Source organism: Drosophila elegans, unplaced genomic scaffold, assembly GCF_018152505.1.
Source record: "Drosophila elegans isolate 14027-0461.03 unplaced genomic scaffold, ASM1815250v1 contig_183, whole genome shotgun sequence".
In the NCBI taxonomy this organism is placed as follows: domain Eukaryota; kingdom Metazoa; phylum Arthropoda; class Insecta; order Diptera; family Drosophilidae; genus Drosophila; species Drosophila elegans.
This window is the reverse complement of record NW_024545550.1, coordinates 3,384,403-3,403,292: the sequence shown is the minus strand read 5'-3', so window position 1 is coordinate 3,403,292 and position 18,890 is coordinate 3,384,403. Positions and strand designations below refer to the sequence as shown.

Genomic DNA, 18,890 nt, shown 5'->3' with positions numbered 1-18,890 from the left:
CACATCCTAATGCGGATGCAGACAGAGGAAACTGGGCATGCTGAATCGGAAACGTAATGCAATTCGCAGGGCCACATGGAGGGCTTAATGTATGTATTCATGGCCTCGATGCCTTCCAGAATCGAGATTACAATTGCCCCCATTGAAGCCAAAGGATGCCAGGCATGGAACCCTAATGGTGAGATTAATTATTCTATTAACAATTTAAATGGGTATAAGCTAAGGGCAAACGAAGCTGTGACGTTCGATTTGAAATTAATTAATGAGCTTATAATTTTTCCTAGAAAATAATTAGCTAGGTCATAACACTCTCATTTTGAAAATAATCGGACTAAAGACAAGCTGTAGATAGAATGATACATAAGTAAATTTAATAAATAAATAAATTCAAGTTCAAAGGCCTAAAAACAAGGAGCTTTTTTTGTTAAATAATTAGTAATTTAAACTATTACTTTTGAAATATAATAATAATTTGATAAATATATGATATATTGAGAATCTTTTTTTAATTAATTTTAATTCAGGGTAAAACATATTAATATAATAATACTAGCCTAGAGGCAAAATATTGATTGGTGTGATTAAAATTATTCTCTTAACAATTTACATGGGGAAAAGCTAAGGACAAACGAAGCTGTGACGTCCGATTTGAAATTAATTAATGAGCTACTAATTTTGCATATAATACAATTAGCTTTGTCACTCTCATTTTGAAATTAATCGGACTAAAGACAATTTTAAGATAAAAGAATACAATAGTAAACATAAGTCAATTTAGTAAATACACAAATTTTCCGTTCAAATTCAAAGACTTAAAAAAAGCTGCTTTTTTTGGTAAATATGATCAAATAACCAATAACCAATATTTTGTTTGCAATTTTGAGAATCTCTTTTTAATTAATTTTAATTGAGGGTAATAATACTAGCCTAGAGGATTTCTCGTTTTGTTTATGTGTGAGCTCGCTGTAGTGACGAGGCCAGCTTTTAATTATCACACGGCAATCTGATGGCCTATCTACAGTTCAGGAGACATAGATCTATAATAAGCTAGGATTTGGCATTGAGTGGAGGTGATGCGGATGACTATTGCAGCTTGAGGAGGACGTGGCCGGCGTGACGTTTGTACAGCACCAGCGACATGTTGACCAAAAAGGGGGCGGCCAGCCAGAAGAGCCGTGTGCCAATGCCAGTGTCCTCGCGATGAAAGATTCCGGAGGCGGCACCGCGACCCGTGTTGCAGAAGGACTCCTCGCAGCAGGAGGTGCAGGCATACAGTTTCGTCCGCTCGCCAATGATGATGCAGCCGGGCTCGCAGTTGGCGGCACATCGGCGATCCAAAGACCACATTTTGGGCGAACTGGTCGAGTTCTCCGTGCTGGTGGTGTACGAGAATCGCTTGACCTGTTGGTCAGTGGTCTCAGATTAGTAACTGCCTCAGTTTGAGTGTCCCATCCACTCACCATGCAGATGAACTCCTCGCCATGGCACTTCTTCATCAGAGCGGTATCGTTCCGGACCGCCACATCCACACAGGCCTCGCCATCGTCCATCGTGTGGCAGGCGTAGCACCACAGCAGGTTAACCCTCTCGATGGCCGCCGCCGTGCGATGAATGTGTCCGCTGGTCAACGAGGTGCTTTGTCCGGGTCCGGGTCCGGGCGAACTGGTGCCCGTGACTGGGCATCGGATGGGAGATTTTATTGATTTTTCCACGCCAAGGTCGTTGAGCTCCGCTAGAGCTAGAGCTGGAGCTAGAGCTAAACTCACCATTGTTCACACAGGCCGTGAAGACGATGGACGAACTGGTCAGCAGGAAGTAGAGCAGCGTGACGAAGGGCCGTATCATCCTGCTGGCCACCCGATTCCTTGGCTAATCTACCGTGGGCCGAGATTCTCTTGTTTACGTGCTCCTCATTCCGATAAAGTGGCCCGAATGTCAGACGAACTCCCAGACGCGGAGGACATGCGCAGTGACCCTCTGTTAACAGTCAATACTCAAACCAGGGTTCTCAAAAATGTCACTCTTAATATGGTCAAATGTTTGGTATTTTTGAAGACAAGTTTTGCTCGCATTTAGCAAACCAAATTATGAATAATGAAAAACATGCCTTTGGGTAGTAAATTTTTTTTTACATACAATTTTATTTAATTTAACATCACAATAAAATAAAAAATAAAAGTTTTTATGTAGTAAATTCAAACATTTTGTACTCAAATTTACCGCTTTGATTTTATCCACTGAGGTTTTAAATTCTTTTCAACTTAATTTTTTTTTTTCATTGTAATATTTTTGGAACAAGTTTTGATGTCTACTAATTCGGCTTAAATTTAAACAATATTTAACTCAAATTAAATAAATTTAAATCAATTAGGAAGTATTTTAACGAGCGTGCTATCAAAGAGAAAAGAATGCTATATGTCATCGGCCGCCTGGCAGATGAAATACAATTTAGCAACGCAACTATAATCTCCCATCAATTTTTGATATACATAAATACAGTCCCCATTGTAGTTTGGCTCTACCGGCTTCCATTTTAAAAATGTCGTATTCTTTCCAGTGACCAGGTTCAGATACTGGCTCTCGTTCCGATAGACTCCAATCCAGTGATAATTATCTATGATTGCTGCATTTAGGGCAATGCTTTCTTCCTCGCTTCTAATTGTTGCTAGATTGCCACCCATTTGGCGACACGCGTCAGCAGCATCATTCCAAGTTCTCTTAACATTACTCTCAATGTAGAAGTATCTCGTCCCAACTAGCTTAAACTTCGGGGGGATAATTTTTGAATTGATTGTGGAAAGTTTTTTCAGGATGGTTGTTTGAAAGGCTGCTGCTTGATTTTTCGTTTTGTAATGAAGGGCCAGCATTTTTTCTTCCATCCCGATCCCGATCCCGATCCCGATCCCGGTCTTTATCAAAAGCTCCTGAAGAATGGTATTCTGGTCTTTCACTGTGGTACCTAGAGCCAAAAGTGAGGCATCCAGTCTGGTCTTCATGTCGCTCGCCTGGGCTTCTAGCCTGGACTGCACCTCCACGAGTTTGGCAAGTATGGACTGTACAGGGTCTTCAGTCTTTTCGGGCTTGGTCTCTGTCTCGGGAATGTGTTGGTGAACCTCTTTTTCTCTAGACGATACCAACAAATGCCGGGTTGTAAGAGCAAATATAAAAAAGTAAGTCGCCAGCTTGAACATTGTGAACAATTTCAACTACTCAAAGTTAACTTAAGAAACATACTGAAATTGTTCTGTTTGTCTGAAAAAATTAAAGCTCTTAAGGCTGCTGATAAAGGTCGACATTCCTTTAATTTTTAGTCACATTGGGTAAGGCCCCGTCACAAATCAAAAATTTGAATATTATGTTTTTTTTTTTTAACGAAACACCACATTTTATGATAAATTTTATATTTTTTAGTATTAAATATTATACTTTTAAATCAAGACCGTTTGTACTTAATTCTAGCACCGTATTTTTTTCTGAGTGTACTGTTCGTTTTTGAACAATGCTTCTGAAAAGAACCTGCTTTTTCATAGAATTTATTTATCGAAATAAATGGAACGCGTTCTTATCAATGTCGAATTTTAATAATAAATTAAATTTCATTTTTTCGGAAAAAGAAATGTTGTGTCGGTGGTCAAATTTCTTAAACTATATTACTAATAGCAAACTTATGCTTTTTACACCACATTGGAGAAATGTTTCCTTCTCATAAAGTAAACTTATTTTGAGAATAAGAAGTAGTAATCATTATCAAACCCGGAGATAGTGATTAATAATTTTTATTCCGAAAATAAGTTAGGGCTTGTATTTCAGGAATTCCAAATTTAGAAATACCCATTTGTTAAACCGATGGAATAATTTTACTAAATCCTTTTACAGCAGATGTCGAACAGGGTAATTTGGAGATAAATCAGAAACTGGAAACTAGTAGAGTCGCAGGTACTGCAGCGCCTGGCGACTCTGCATCGGATAGAGCTCCCCCCACGTTGTACATGAGATCCACCACGTGGGTGGGTCGCAGCATGCGCCAGGGCATGAACTTGAGCGTCTTCTTGTCGCAGTGCACATCCTTCTCCGGCTCCACCGGCAGCGGCACCTCGTTGTACAGCATCCGGCCGTCCACACTGCGCTGCAGGGTGCAGGGGAGGCCGATCTGGTCCGCCAGGCCCTTGAAGAGGACGGCCCGCTCGAACTGGCAGCCACTGCGCACCATGCCCAGCGGTATGAAGTTCGTGTGCAGCACCTGGCGCAGATCTTGCAGATGACAGCGGACCGTGTCCCGGCTGCACTCCTCCGTCGAGTTGAGGTCCACTATCTTGAGATTATCATTCATGACGGCGAACACCGCCTGGGCGATCAGCTTGCTCCGCTTGGCCACGTTGTCGAAGTCAACGGAGCGACGAATCCGCTCGGGATTCTCCACCAATCCGTGCATCTATGGGGGAGCTTATGTATATATATATATATATTACTAGCGCTAAGACTTAGTCAAACCCACCGCTAGCGTCTGGTTGAGGGCCTCCAAGTACTGCGGTAAGTAGACATCTCCGGGTCGCTTGCAGTAGTTCCAGCACTGATCTCCTGGCGAATCCGAGATCGTGTGCATAAAACGCAATGGCACGTCGATCACATCGGTGGCATCCGGTTTGGGACGATCGAAGTTCATCACCAGCACGGCATCCAGGGGCGAACAATCGTTGCGCAAGATGTCCTGGAAGCTGCGGATGTCCTCGAACTTCCGGCGCGACACATAGAAGTCCTTGCCGGCCGTGATGTCCGTAAAGTTGAGACAGTTGCGGATGGCGAACTTCATCGTGGGGCACTTGGACAGGATGCTCTCGATGGCCGGTGCCCAGGTGGAAACGCAGAAGGCATGCTTCTGGAAATCCAACAACCTGGGATGGAAATAGAGTGTATACCCACTTCTTAATAAAACAAAAAAGCAACAGACTTTAGCAAGCCGAAGTTTGTATACCCCTGTAATCATTGCAATTGTAAAGTAATATTTAAAAGAATATTTGTATAAATTGTAAAAAAAATATATCTAAATTAGTTAAGTTTCCAATTATTCCATATGATATAGTTCTTCGATCCTACCCCATCCAACTTATTACTTCCTGCAATAAAAAGAAGACTTTTGGTGATAGTTTCATACAGATAACTTTTAAACTGAGAGAGCAATGGGCATAGTAATCGGACAGGCGCACAGATGGACAAAAGAACGGACAAACGAACATGACTAGATTGACTTTTCCAACAATACTGATCAAGAATATATATATACTTTCAGAAATGTCTCCTTTGATGCGATGTAAACTTTTGACTGAAATTATACGGTATAACAAGATGGACTATCTTACACTTCCAGAATACCACGATCGATGTAGGCATCTATGAACTCATTGAATCGCGTGGTCTGCAGAATGAAGTTGGTCACCGAGGTCTTGACGAGATTGGACAGAGATTTCAGGGCCCGCTTGATGGAGGACACAATGTAGTTGGCCAGCAGGGTCTCGCGCACCGGAGCCTCGTCGATGAGAGTGCACAGGCAGCGGAAGATGTTGTTCACCAGGATGGAGTGGGCATAGGAACGCTGTAACCGGAAGAGATAAGGATTGGGATTTAGTGCTATAAGTGCCCCAGACAGTCACCATCAGGAGCTGGGCAATCTGTTCGGTTAGGGAGCTATACGCTCCCAGGATCGTGCGGTACTCCTCGTTCTGCGCCAGACTCTCGACGATCGTCAGCAGCGAGAGGATGAGATCTATGGACAGCGTGGGCTGACCCTGGGTGATGACGGCCGTGAGTACGGCGGCGATGTCCTGCTCCTGCAACTGGGCGGCCGTGTCCCGGAAGGCGGCCACCAGCAGACGGGCAATAAGCTCCGCCGCCTGCTCCCGCACCTTGATGGCCACCTCCGGTGACATGAGGATGGTGACCAGCTTACGGATCGCCCCCTCCTCGTAGGCGGCCACAATGCGACGCAATGAATCCGGATACTGGGACATGCGCTGCAGGCCCTGAATAACGAAGGCGGCCGGAGCTGGCTTGTTCTGCATCAGGCAGCTGAGGAACATGTCCGTGATCTCGGCCTTGTGCATGCGCGGCAGGAACTGCTCGTACTGAGCCGTCTCCGCGAAGATCGAGATGATGGTGCAGCGCATTTCCAGCGGCATGAGGTCCATGTTGCCACGCACCTGCTCCACGACCAGGTCGAAGAGGTTCTGCTCGAAGAACAGATTGGTCATCTTCTCGGAGCGCAGAGCTGTGGCCAGCACATCGATGATATCGGCCGCCTCCGATCCGCGTGGATTCTCACAGAAGGCCTTTACCAGCTGCTCCAGCACGAAGAAGCAGCGATGCAGTGGCTCGAAGACACTGTCATCCCCGGTGTCCGCCAGCAAAGTCTTCAAGGTCTTAAGGGCCGCCTTGCGGATCTCCTGGAACTCGTTGGTCACCTCGCAGATGATCCGATCCACCGGAAAATCCGTCTGGGTGGTGAAGTCCAGCATCTGCTCGGCACTCTGGACGAGCAGAATCCGGTGCAGGGCCTCAATCGAGTTGAACACCGTATCCGGATTCTCGGAATTAACGAACACCAGCTTGAACTTGTCCAGGAATTCGGTGGCCTCCACAATGCCATGGGCCATCTGGGGATCCCTCAGGCACACGTTGAGTATGTAGGACAAGTACTCGATGCAAAAGTCGTCGCTCTCCATCAGGTAGAATCTGCAGGCCAGCTCCAGGATCTGGTCCGTCTGCTCCGGCTCAAAGCTGGACATGTCCACGTTGTCCAGCAGAGCAGTGAGCAGGTACAGGGCGAAGCGTCGGATCATTATGTTGGGCGAGTCGATGAACAGATCCTTCTCAAGCAGCAGCTCCAGCAGGCGATGGGCCCTCAGATCCAGGACATTCGCATCCTGGCGGCGGGCAAAGTCCGTGATGTGGCTGAAGACGGTCAGCAGGACGCACTCCTCCTTGGAGCTCAACAGCAGCAACGCCGTGTCCAGCTTCTTGATCGGCACACTCACCTCGGTGAAGGACTTCTCCTCGGACTTGGTGCGATCTGGATAGGCAGTCTTGGCCTCGTAGATCCGCTTCGAAACTCGAGACATGTTTATGGCTCCTCCGGAATTCCTTTAAAATGGTGCTCTACTAATATATATATATATACCCTTTAGGGTAAGTACAAATTTGTTAAATGACAATTTTTTAACAGCTATAGCTTTTCAAACTTTCATCAGGATCTTGCTTCTTATAGGTAACATTTTAAAGCCAACCATTCATTCATTAGTAATTTTAATTCCTTTAAATAAATTTTAAAAACCTAATCTAATTATATATTTCTATATTTCAGCATATTAAGTTATTTGTAAAATTTTTTGGTTTTGTTTTATAAATTTTACTTCGAAGGCATAGAAATAGTACAGTACATGCCAAAGGGCTAAAATTTGTTCTTTTGAAAAATTTAATATTATGTACTGATTGCAAAACCTGTTATAAGTGCCTTAACTCATAGTCAAATAAAAAGCAATCGGAAATCCCTCTTGGTCTTATCAAGGGATACGTTTTTTGGTTTTCTCTGTTCTTGGCAAACAATTTTTTATCTGCAAGCTGTATTTTCCATGGGACTCTCGACATTTCGAAAGATATTTCGGAAAAACAAATTCTAAGCAATAAGGATACTAACCCACCCTTTGTAAAATCCCAATTGTCATTTTTGGGAACCAAATGTTTTTTGGTACAGAAGGTAACAGATTATTCAGGGTTGAAACTTGAACGCTATATTCCCTGATTCTAGCATTTTCTATTTCAAAACATATTTTCAAACAGCAAGCAAAAAATATTTAAAATTTATTGATTCCTATGCATGTATTAAATTGCTAGCCTTTTTACAAATTGTTTTTTTAATTTGTAGGTCTAACCAGTGTAAAACTCTTATGAGTTTACAGCGATTCATGAAATACAATAGGCAAGGCATAGTAAATTGGTATACATATTTCAGTTAAAATTCAAAATGGATCGCAGCAATCGATAGGTCAGCATTTACACATATCGATCAAACTTATCGATCGCCTTACAAAAAACACACTAAAAAATCCGCACGCGTCATTTGAATTTAACAAGCGAACGGGGGTGGAAAACGGAGAAGACAATAACGCCACGCTTGTTTGTTTCGCCATCGCTTGGTGCAATTTGAAAATAGTTTTTTAACCAGGAAACCAAAAAAAGCGCCGTTCGAGTATCGGCTGTTGATCAAGATCGCCGTGAAAAGTATATATTTAAGGGAATGACCAGACCGAAGGGGAAGGCGAACGAGAAGGCCACGGCGAAAAAAACAACGGGCGGCTGGAAGCTTCCGTCGGCCACCAAGGAAGCCAGCAAAGATGGGGAGAAAGAGAACGAGGATCAGGGCGTGGCGGACACCTCCTCCGCACCCACATCCGCCTCCGCATCCACGGAGGCCATGTACTCCATAATGCGGCACGCCGAGCTCAAGGAATCCCTGCACAAGCGCTTCGTGAAGGAGATGCAGCAACTGTACACAAAGGTGAGTGGCGTCGTCCTCTGGTGGCAGTTTATCTGGAATTTCCCACTCTAATGCTGTACATTCCAACAGATGGGCCACAATTCGTTCAAGCAGACCTTCATCAACGTGTTGAAGGCCGTCCTGGAAGCGGAGGAGGGCAACGAGAATGCCAACACCGCCCTAAACTTCTGCGCCACCTTCGTGAGCACTCCGGACGAGACGGGCTCGGAGCCCATGTTGGGCGATACATTCCGCTGGCTGCTGACGGTGCGTGTCCACTGTGTACTGTATTGTTTGCGTTTGGAACTGTACCTAATGGTTTTTCTTCGCCTCCACAGACCTATTCCGCGAGCCCGCACATCCGCTATCGCATCTGCTACTTTATAAATCTCATACTCAAGGAACTGGGGCCGAATGCCGCCCTGGATGACAGCCAGTGTGATGACATCCTGGAGGGGATGCTGGACCGCGTCAAGGACGTGTCCGCCATGGTGCGAAAGCAGGCCGTGCTGGCCATGCAACGCCTTCAGAATCCGGACAGTCCCAGTGACCCCGTCGTCTGTGCCTATCAGTATCACCTGTCCGCCGATCCCTCGTCCAACGTGCGGCAGTGCATCATATCGTGCATGGGCCGCAACTACATCACCATTCCGCACATCCTGCAGCGCCTGTGGGACGTGGACGAGAAGGTGCGTCGCCACACGTACGTCAATCTCTGCAACTATCCGGTGCGCTCCTACAAGGTGGCCCAGCGCCTCACCCTGCTGGAGCAGGGACTCAACGACACCTCGGCCACGGTACGCAAAACGGTGGTCAACTACATGCTCAAGACGTGGATCGAGTCGTACCAGCAAAACTATGTCGCCCTCACGGCCGCCCTCAAGCTGGACTCCAACGAGGAGGAGCTGCTGCGCTTCCGGCGCGTGGCCAAGCAAATGCTGAGGGTGATCTTCGAGCAGACGGACCACCAGAAGCTCGTGGACCAGCTGCCGTTGAGCGATGACTGCGAGCTGCATCGCTGCATTCCACACGAATTGCTGACCGTGGAACTGCTGATATACTGGCAGTGTCTCAGCGAGTTCCTGGAGACGGAGCAGCCCGAAATGGAGTCGGTGTTGCCGGAACTCAGCGTCTTCTGCAACTATGTGGATAAGTAAGTCGGAGGATCTGCTCTTTATCACCGAATCGGTATTTAATTGACTTCGTTTTGTCGACTAGGTTCTGTCAGTTTCAAAAGCCCGACATGGACAAGTTCGCCCAGGTCGAGTTCCAGAACATGCTGCTCTCGCTGGTGGAGATCCTGCAGTCGTACGATCTGGGCGACGAGATCGGGCGCGGCAACATGCGCCAGCTGATCGCGGCCCTGCTGAAGGACTGCCTGCTGGACCACAAGATCGTGTGCGTGCTGGTGCGCTGCATGGAGCAACTGATCACCGACCTCAACGATCGGATGCAGTTCTTCATCGAGATCATCTACGAGCTGTGCGAACTGAACACCAAGCAGAACGAGCTGATACACGACCGCAGTTTGATCAATAAGTTGCTGGACGACTTGGACACGCCGCTGAAGATGAAGATCTCCTCGCTGAAGGTCAGGATCCTCGAAATGGAGGAGCAAGAGGACAACTTTGTGCGCCAAAAGGAGTACATAAGGGCGCAGTCGGTGAACGATGAGAAGACCGCCGTCACCGAGGAGTACACCGAACTCATCCGTCCTGTGCTGGAGCGGAACGGTGTGCTCGAAAAGGCCGCCCGTCCGAAGCTCTCCAAGCAGGAGCGCGTGCTAAAGGGCCTGTACATCTGCTACTACATGACCGCCTCGCCGCACGTGCACAAGCTGACGCCCAGCCTGTGTCAACTGTACAAGGACTTCATCTGCCGATACCTGGCCTGCGCCGAGGTGGACATCTTCGAGTGGGCCATTAAGTGCGGCACCACCTACAGCATGTTCTACGAGGCCTACAGCAAGGAGGTGTTCGAGGTGGTGTTGGACCAGTACTGCAACAACAACATCGTGCGGCTGTGCGAGACGGCGGCCAACTGCATATTGGAGCTGCTGGATCACTACGGCGTGGACTACTTCAACGATCTGAACCAGGCCGGCGGAAATGTGTCGAAGACAAAGCGACGACAGCTCTACACCATGCAGGAGATCTATGACGACGACGATGGCAGCATGTCGCAGAACAACGAGCAGAATTCCGACATCATCGTGGTAATGGGCCACTACATGGAGCGGGTGCAGAACAAGAACGTCGGCGTGGCCATCGCACGCGGCCTTTGCCGCCTGGTGCTCCGCGGCCACTTGGACGATCGCCCGGAGGTGCTGGAGCAGCTGCTGAAGCGGTACTTCAATCCCAACACCGAGGCCATCATCAGTCAGGTGCTGGGCATGTTCTTCGAGGAGCTGAGACGCCTCAACAAACAGTGTCTCCTGCAGCCATGCTTCCTGCCCACCGTTTGGACTATCATGAACTGCAGCATTGACTCGCCGCTCAACGGCGTCCAGCCCGAAAACTTCACCAAGTTTTTCTTCGAAATGACCGTGCAAGAGAACAGCACGCCCCAAACAAATATCCACAACAAACTGGCGATCAGTTTTCTGCAATACATTCAGAACTACTTCACGGAGCGCAAGGAGATGTGCCGCCTTCTGGCCAAGGAGCTCACACGACTTTCTATAAACGTATTCAACGGGCCAGAGATTAAGGCTGAAATGCTTGATCTGGCGGACAAGCTGATAGCTGTAAGTCATCTTGCCGGGAGTTCCTTATATATCCCAAAAAGTGTGCTTAATGTCTTTGCTTTTTTTTTTATAGAACGAATTGGAACCTCGCATGATCAAAAACATTGGGAACTTCAAGCTGATGGTGAATGGCAGTTTCAATCCTCCGCCTCGTCGGAATCCCGAGGACGGCGAAAGCGATGACGAGTGCGAGACGGGGACTGTGACCACTGCGGATTTGGAAGTGCCAGCACCAGCGCCAACACAAATAGAAGCCCCAGCCCCCAGTCCCGAAGAATCTTCCAGCTTGCAGACTCCCACTTCAGCTCCAGAGACTCACGAGAGTGAAACATCCGCAGGGGAAGCCGCAGCTACTCCTAAAGCAGTCAAAGCAGCCGAAGCAGCAGTACCACCAATTCCAGAGCCCATTGTGACGACATATGGCAAAGACAACATAGTTGGAATACGCTACCTGCGCCGCTCAATGGCCATTAGCCTTTCGGATGCAGAGAGCTTGTTGGAAACGCAGGCAGTCAATGCGGAGGAAAACACGGAAACGGAAGCGGCGGCGGCAGAGACATCCAAACGGAACTCAAGTCGACCACAGATGAGGCGTCGCCTCCAAATGGCCATGGCCAGGTCATCCAAGACGCCGGAAAAGAAGCCAGCTAGTTCGGATCTCTCATCCGATGAGGAGATATCCGAGAGTCCAGCTAGAGTAGAAAGAGTATGTATTACATAGATTTCCCCCAGATAATTGCAGCTATACTAACTGTTGTGTTGCCCTTTCCAGGCAAACGATTCCGAGGTGATCCAGGCATCTCCCACAGCCGCCTCACCCAGTCCCGTCAAAGCTGCTCCGAATGCCAGCCACTTGAGACTTCGTTCGCTGCGCAGCAGGAAAGTCACCGCCACCGCCGGCACATCCATGACCCAGACCCCCTCCAACCCACCTAGCAAAGTGAGTACCAGGCACTTACGCTTGCGCATGCAGCTCTAGGCTCTAGACTCTGCCACAGGACTCACAAACCATCTTCACGCGCACACGCTGTTTAGGTTAAGAAAAAAGTTGCAATCGGCATTAACAATGAATCAACAAATCAATGTTTTCAAAACTGAACACCAAATTGTAGTTTCCTTTAAGCTCCAATAATCCTATTTCGCAATGGGTTGGTATCATTTGATTTTTAAACATTTTGTTTTCCTTTCATTTTTAATCACCACTAGCGAAAGGTCCTGCATCTGGAGACACCTTTAAGAAACGGACGCAAGCGAGTGCTTCGACGGACACCGTCAGATCCCAATTCCCTGAGGACCACCAGCGATTCCACGGCGCTCTCGCCGCCCCGCGGCTCTCCGCTGCGCAAGCAGCCTTGCCTGGACAACAGGAGTTCCCGGCGACAGCAGATGGCCAAGAATACGAACAGTCCCACGGACAGCACATCGTCGGTTAAGGAAAATCAAGTGCCTCCCGTCGTTGTGGTTCAATCGGTATCTGTATCGGTTTTGAAGTCGCAAACAGAAAGCGATTCTGAAAGCGATGCTGCACCAGAACACAGAACCGCAAAGTCCAAAAAGCCGATCATCAACAAGGCGCTACATGTTATCCGATCCCGACCAAGCTCCAGTACGCCAAAGGTGACGACGCGTAACGATTCGCGCTCGCAGCGGATCAATTCCATGTGCATGACCCGCAAACGGATGTCCCTCGAGATGAACCTCAGTGGTGGCCAGCTGCAAGTGTCCACACCGAAGCGCGTGACGCGCTCCGTGGCCATGAGCATGAGCGTGGACAGTAAACGCAGCAGGCGGAAATAGCCTCCGTCCGGATTCGCCTCCATTTCTCACTCTCACTCTCACTGTTCGTTCTGTGTTCCCTCGTTAGTGTTAAGTTCTATGGCCGTTTCTTTGTGTAAAATATGTGTAAATTATGTAGTAGTTTCAAGTTTAAATAAATCGTTAAATAATTTAACAGACAAACAAGTTCTGATCTTTTTTTTTGGAATAGAAATAACTGATTGTATTTTATATATATCTAGCATTATAAGGACTAACTCTTTTTTCTAACTTTTTTCCAAAACAATCAAATCGACAAATAAACTGGTTTTAAAAGTAATGCATTGAAAAATAAATAGCTCCGTACTCAAACTTGTATATAAAAAAGTTTTATAATTTATTGAAAATTTCTATAAAGGTGTATAAATGTGTATTTTGATGCTGGTAGTAGTATTAACTTGCATGCAGACCAAGCATGCGTGAATAAGTACATGCTGAGATTCGATCGATCCGAATGCAGGAAGCCAATGGGCGAGCAGTGATTACGTTAGGTTCCAGAAACTTAATTATATTCAATGCTTAGCTTACGATTACGAAACGATAGTAATGAGGTTAAGGCAACGGTGGTCGTTTAAAACAGACAGATCAAGGCAATCGAAATTAGAGGAGTATTCAAAGTTTAAGGCCATTCAGTTTGTGGGCCGTGGTGTGCAGATCCCATTCGTGCTGCTGCAGTGCCTCGAAGGAGGCCTCCAGGCTGAGATTGGCCTCGCTGACCAGGTTCTGCAGTTTGATGAGCTTGATGGATTTGTGGACGTCCCAGTTGATGAACTCCAGGGCACCCAGACAACGATTGGGCGTGCTCTGTGTGAAAATTAAAAAGAAAACGTATAAATAAGATGGAATGATCCATAATCCATAATCATATTATTTTTGTTATTATATCCAAATGATAAATTCAACAAAGTAAATATTATTATATTATCTTATTTCGAAGATATATAGGCATGTATCTGCACTTTCTTATATAAACTTAAATCTTTTTGAAGTCATGTTTCTAATCATAATCATAATATAGTGTACTCACATCTTTGCCGAGTACCTTAACCATGATGCGCACTTCATCAGAGTCCACGCCGCGTTCGCATCCCCTGGGCTTCTTGTCGGAGAACTCCAGCAGATCCTCGCAGCTCACCGAATTGGAGTCCGCCAGTCGAGCGGCCGTGGCCGCAAAGTACTCGGCTTCGGTTTGCGGCTTGGCAGCAGCTCCTCCTGGTTGACTGCCGCTCGACGAAGTGGTTTCGGCCACCGAGTTGCGATTCATGGCCATGTTGACGGATGCTCGAACCTTCTTGAACAGGGCATTGCCGGCCAGCTCGCTGTCCGCACTGGAGAAGCGTCGACTCAGCTCCGGAGCAGGCTCTGCCGGAGGCGGCTCCTCATCCGGCTGGCTGGCGCTACAGCTGCTGCCCGGCGTGGCCGTCTTCCGGCTGCTCTCGATGTCCAGGTTGCGTAGCTCGTCGTCGTTAACATACAGTCCGGCCATCTGGGTGACCTCGAACTCCGTCTCCCTGGCCTTGTTGTAGTGCTCCTTCTGAATGGAGAAGTTGTAGAAGCCGTCGGTCACGTCCGGCGACTGCAGGCTGCCCTCCTTGCCCGAGTCCGCCTCCAGGATGGATTCGATCTGCAGCGAAGCGGTGTCCGTCAACCCGGCAGCATCGGCCGGAGCCAGTTTGTCCAGGTTCTGGTAGGTGTGTTGGGTCGGCTCACCACTCCCCGACGCCGGCATGTTCTCGTACTCCCGCGACGGACGACGCATGCTGTTTGGCCGGACAGCGGCCACCACCTCGATGGCTCTGTTGGTCGGCTGCTGCGTGTGAGCGGAGCATTCCGGCATCTTGCCAGCGGAGTCTTCCCCGAAATCCGTCAGCTTGCTGAGGGTTCGCTGTAGTCCGTTGGCCGGTATGATCAGTGGATACTTGCGCACATGGCGCTTCGTGCTGGTCTTCACCTGTTTCTTGCCCTCGCGCGGCGGCAACGGAATGGGATTCGGTGACTCCGGCTCTGGCAGCGACTCCGGCGGCGGCTCCGACTGCTGCAGCGGCGGTGCCTCCGGACTCTCGCAGGCCTCCAGCGAGTTGGAGTTCTCGTCGTTGTGGCGACTCAAGCCGGCGGCCAGTTCCGCCTTACGCACCCGCTGGGCGGCACCGCGCGTGGGCAGCGTCATCGGGCGCTGATGCGACTGGTGCGAGTGGTGCCCGACATGGACAAGTTCGCCCAGGTCGAGTTCCAGAACATGCTGCTCTCGCTGGTGGAGATCCTGCAGTCGTACGATCTGGGCGACGAGATCGGGCGCGGCAACATGCGCCAGCTGATCGCGGCCCTGCTGAAGGACTGCCTGCTGGACCACAAGATCGTGTGCGTGCTGGTGCGCTGCATGGAGCAACTGATCACCGACCTCAACGATCGGATGCAGTTCTTCATCGAGATCATCTACGAGCTGTGCGAACTGAACACCAAGCAGAACGAGCTGATACACGACCGCAGTTTGATCAATAAGTTGCTGGACGACTTGGACACGCCGCTGAAGATGAAGATCTCCTCGCTGAAGGTCAGGATCCTCGAAATGGAGGAGCAAGAGGACAACTTTGTGCGCCAAAAGGAGTACATAAGGGCGCAGTCGGTGAACGATGAGAAGACCGCCGTCACCGAGGAGTACACCGAACTCATCCGTCCTGTGCTGGAGCGGAACGGTGTGCTCGAAAAGGCCGCCCGTCCGAAGCTCTCCAAGCAGGAGCGCGTGCTAAAGGGCCTGTACATGTGCTACTACATGACCGCCTCGCCGCACGTGCACAAGCTGACGCCCAGCCTGTGTCAACTGTACAAGGACTTCATCTGCCGATACCTGGCCTGCGCCGAGGTGGACATCTTCGAGTGGGCCATTAAGTGCGGCACCACCTACAGCATGTTCTACGAGGCCTACAGCAAGGAGGTGTTCGAGGTGGTGTTGGACCAGTACTGCAACAACAACATCGTGCGGCTGTGCGAGACGGCGGCCAACTGCATATTGGAGCTGCTGGATCACTACGGCGTGGACTACTTCAACGATCTGAACCAGGCCGGCGGAAATGTGTCGAAGACAAAGCGACGACAGCTCTACACCATGCAGGAGATCTATGACGACGACGATGGCAGCATGTCGCAGAACAACGAGCAGAATTCCGACATCATCGTGGTAATGGGCCACTACATGGAGCGGGTGCAGAACAAGAACGTCGGCGTGGCCATCGCACGCGGCCTTTGCCGCCTGGTGCTCCGCGGCCACTTGGACGATCGCCCGGAGGTGCTGGAGCAGCTGCTGAAGCGGTACTTCAATCCCAACACCGAGGCCATCATCAGTCAGGTGCTGGGCATGTTCTTCGAGGAGCTGAGACGCCTCAACAAACAGTGTCTCCTGCAGCCATGCTTCCTGCCCACCGTTTGGACCATCATGAACTGCAGCATTGATTCGCCGCTCAACGGCGTCCAGCCCGAAAACCTGACCAAGTTTTTCTTCGAAATGACCGTGCAAGAGAACAGCACGCCCCAAACAAATATCCACAACAAACTGGCGATCAGTTTTCTGCAATACATTCAGAACTACTTCACGGAGCGCAAGGAGATGTGCCGCCTTCTGGCCAAGGAGCTCACACGACTTTCTATAAACGTATTCAACGGGCCAGAGATTAAGGCTGAAATGCTTGATCTGGCGGACAAGCTGATAGCTGTAAGTCATCTTGCCGGGAGTTCCTTATATATCCCAAAAAGTGTGCTTAATGTCTTTGCTTTTTTTTTTTATAGAACGAATTGGAACCTCGCATGATCAAAAACATTGGGAACTTCAAGCTGATGGTGAATGGCAGTTTCAATCCTCCGCCTCGTCGGAATCCCGAGGACGGCGAAAGCGATGACGAGTGCGAGACGGGGACTGTGACCACTGCGGATTTGGAAGTGCCAGCACCAGCGCCAACACAAATAGAAGCCCCAGCCCCCAGTCCCGAAGAATCTTCCAGCTTGCAGACTCCCACTTCAGCTCCAGAGACTCACGAGAGTGAAACATCCGCAGGGGAAGCCGCAGCTACTCCTAAAGCAGTCAAAGCAGCCGAAGCAGCAGTACCACCAATTCCAGAGCCCATTGTGACGACATATGGCAAAGACAACATAGTTGGAATACGCTACCTGCGCCGCTCAATGGCCATTAGCCTTTCGGATGCAGAGAGCTTGTTGGAAACGCAGGCAGTCAATGCGGAGGAAAACACGGAAACGGAAGCGGCGGCGGCAGAGACATCCAAACGGAACTCAAGTCGACCACAGATGAGGCGTCGCCTCCAAATGGCCATGGCCAGGTCATCCAAGACGCCGGAAAAGAAGCCAGCTAGTTCGGATCTCTCATCCGATGAGGAGATATCCGAGAGTCCAGCTAGAGTAGAAAGAGTATGTATTACATAGATTTCCCCCAGATAATTGCAGCTATACTAACTGTTGTGTTGCCCTTTCCAGGCAAACGATTCCGAGGTGATCCAGGCATCTCCCACAGCCGCCTCACCCAGTCCCGTCAAAGCTGCTCCGAATGCCAGCCACTTGAGACTTCGTTCGCTGCGCAGCAGGAAAGTCACCGCCACCGCCGGCACATCCATGACCCAGACCCCCTCCAACCCACCTAGCAAAGTGAGTACCAGGCACTTACGCTTGCGCATGCAGCTCTAGGCTCTAGACTCTGCCACAGGACTCACAAACCATCTTCACGCGCACACGCTGTTTAGGTTAAGAAAAAAGTTGCAATCGGCATTAACAATGAATCAACAAATCAATGTTTTCAAAACTGAACACCAAATTGTAGTTTCCTTTAAGCTCCAATAATCCTATTTCGCAATGGGTTGGTATCATTTGATTTTTAAACATTTTGTTTTCCTTTCATTTTTAATCACCACTAGCGAAAGGTCCTGCATCTGGAGACACCTTTAAGAAACGGACGCAAGCGAGTGCTTCGACGGACACCGTCAGATCCCAATTCCCTGAGGACCACCAGCGATTCCACGGCGCTCTCGCCGCCCCGCGGCTCTCCGCTGCGCAAGCAGCCTTGCCTGGACAACAGGAGTTCCCGGCGACAGCAGATGGCCAAGAATACGAACAGTCCCACGGACAGCACATCGTCGGTTAAGGAAAATCAAGTGCCTCCCGTCGTTGTGGTTCAATCGGTATCTGTATCGGTTTTGAAGTCGCAAACAGAAAGCGATTCTGAAAGCGATGCTGCACCAGAACACAGAACCGCAAAGTCCAAAAAGCCGATCATCAACAAGGCGCTACATGTTATCCGATCCCGACCAAGCTCCAGTACGCCAAAGGTGACGACGCGTAACGATTCGCGCTCGCAGCGGATCAATTCCATGTGCATGACCCGCAAACGGATGTCCCTCGAGATGAACCTCAGTGGTGGCCAGCTGCAAGTGTCCACACCGAAGCGCGTGACGCGCTCCGTGGCCATGAGCATGAGCGTGGACAGTAAACGCAGCAGGCGGAAATAGCCTCCGTCCGGATTCGCCTCCATTTCTCACTCTCACTCTCACTGTTCGTTCTGTGTTCCCTCGTTAGTGTTAAGTTCTATGGCCGTTTCTTTGTGTAAAATATGTGTAAATTATGTAGTAGTTTCAAGTTTAAATAAATCGTTAAATAATTTAACAGACAAACAAGTTCTGATCTTTTTTTTTGGAATAGAAATAACTGATTGTATTTTATATATATCTAGCATTATAAGGACTAACTCTTTTTTCTAACTTTTTTCCAAAACAATCAAATCGACAAATAAACTGGTTTTAAAAGTAA

The 18,890-nt window shown here is 48.8% G+C and overlaps 5 protein-coding genes across 6 annotated transcripts; 1 reads left to right on the top strand and 4 right to left on the bottom strand.

The window, feature by feature from the left end:
* Window positions 1-349: 349 nt before the first annotated feature.
* LOC108144987 lies at window positions 350-1,945 on the bottom strand. The gene is made up of 3 exons (XM_017270141.2): window positions 1,767-1,945; window positions 1,461-1,675; window positions 350-1,401 (listed from the first exon to the last, which is right to left on the bottom strand). The coding sequence occupies exons 1-3, from the start codon at window positions 1,843-1,845 to the stop codon at window positions 1,084-1,086; spliced, it is 612 nt and encodes a 203-aa protein (XP_017125630.1). The 5' UTR covers window positions 1,846-1,945; the 3' UTR covers window positions 350-1,083.
* Window positions 1,946-2,411: 466 nt separating this feature from the next.
* LOC121466834 (accessory gland protein Acp29AB-like) lies at window positions 2,412-3,191 on the bottom strand. The gene has a single exon (XM_041707362.1). The coding sequence runs from the start codon at window positions 3,189-3,191 to the stop codon at window positions 2,412-2,414; it is 780 nt and encodes a 259-aa protein (XP_041563296.1).
* Window positions 3,192-3,834: 643 nt separating this feature from the next.
* On the bottom strand, window positions 3,835-7,189 carry LOC108144985. Its single transcript, XM_017270138.2, is given in 5 exon segments — window positions 3,835-3,978; window positions 3,980-4,432; window positions 4,496-4,892; window positions 5,358-5,590; window positions 5,649-7,189. Coding segments are annotated over 5 exon segments (2,604 nt in total). The 5' UTR covers window positions 7,113-7,189; the 3' UTR covers window positions 3,835-3,921.
* A 925-nt stretch (window positions 7,190-8,114) lies between these two features.
* LOC108144984 (condensin complex subunit 3) lies at window positions 8,115-18,757 on the top strand. Of its 2 annotated transcripts, XM_041707740.1 has the most exons (8): window positions 8,115-8,548; window positions 8,618-8,794; window positions 8,866-9,680; window positions 9,746-9,770; window positions 15,292-16,794; window positions 16,869-17,501; window positions 17,568-17,735; window positions 18,002-18,757. In XM_041707740.1, exons 1-8 carry the CDS (start codon window positions 8,288-8,290, stop codon window positions 18,590-18,592), a joined length of 4,173 nt encoding a protein of 1,390 aa, XP_041563674.1. In that variant the 5' UTR covers window positions 8,115-8,287; the 3' UTR covers window positions 18,593-18,757. The 2 variants fall into 2 exon arrangements, with proteins under 2 accessions (XP_041563674.1, XP_017125626.2); XM_017270137.2 differs by lacking the exons at window positions 15,292-16,794; window positions 16,869-17,501; window positions 17,568-17,735; window positions 18,002-18,757 and adding exons at window positions 11,347-11,979; window positions 12,046-12,213; window positions 12,480-13,235 and having other exon boundaries at window positions 8,116-8,548; window positions 9,746-11,273.
* LOC121466877 (activated Cdc42 kinase-like) lies at window positions 13,405-15,289 on the bottom strand. The gene is made up of 2 exons (XM_041707743.1): window positions 14,116-15,289; window positions 13,405-13,892 (listed from the first exon to the last, which is right to left on the bottom strand). Exons 1-2 carry the CDS (start codon window positions 15,253-15,255, stop codon window positions 13,701-13,703), a joined length of 1,332 nt encoding a protein of 443 aa, XP_041563677.1. The 5' UTR covers window positions 15,256-15,289; the 3' UTR covers window positions 13,405-13,700.
* Window positions 18,758-18,890: the final 133 nt, after the last annotated feature.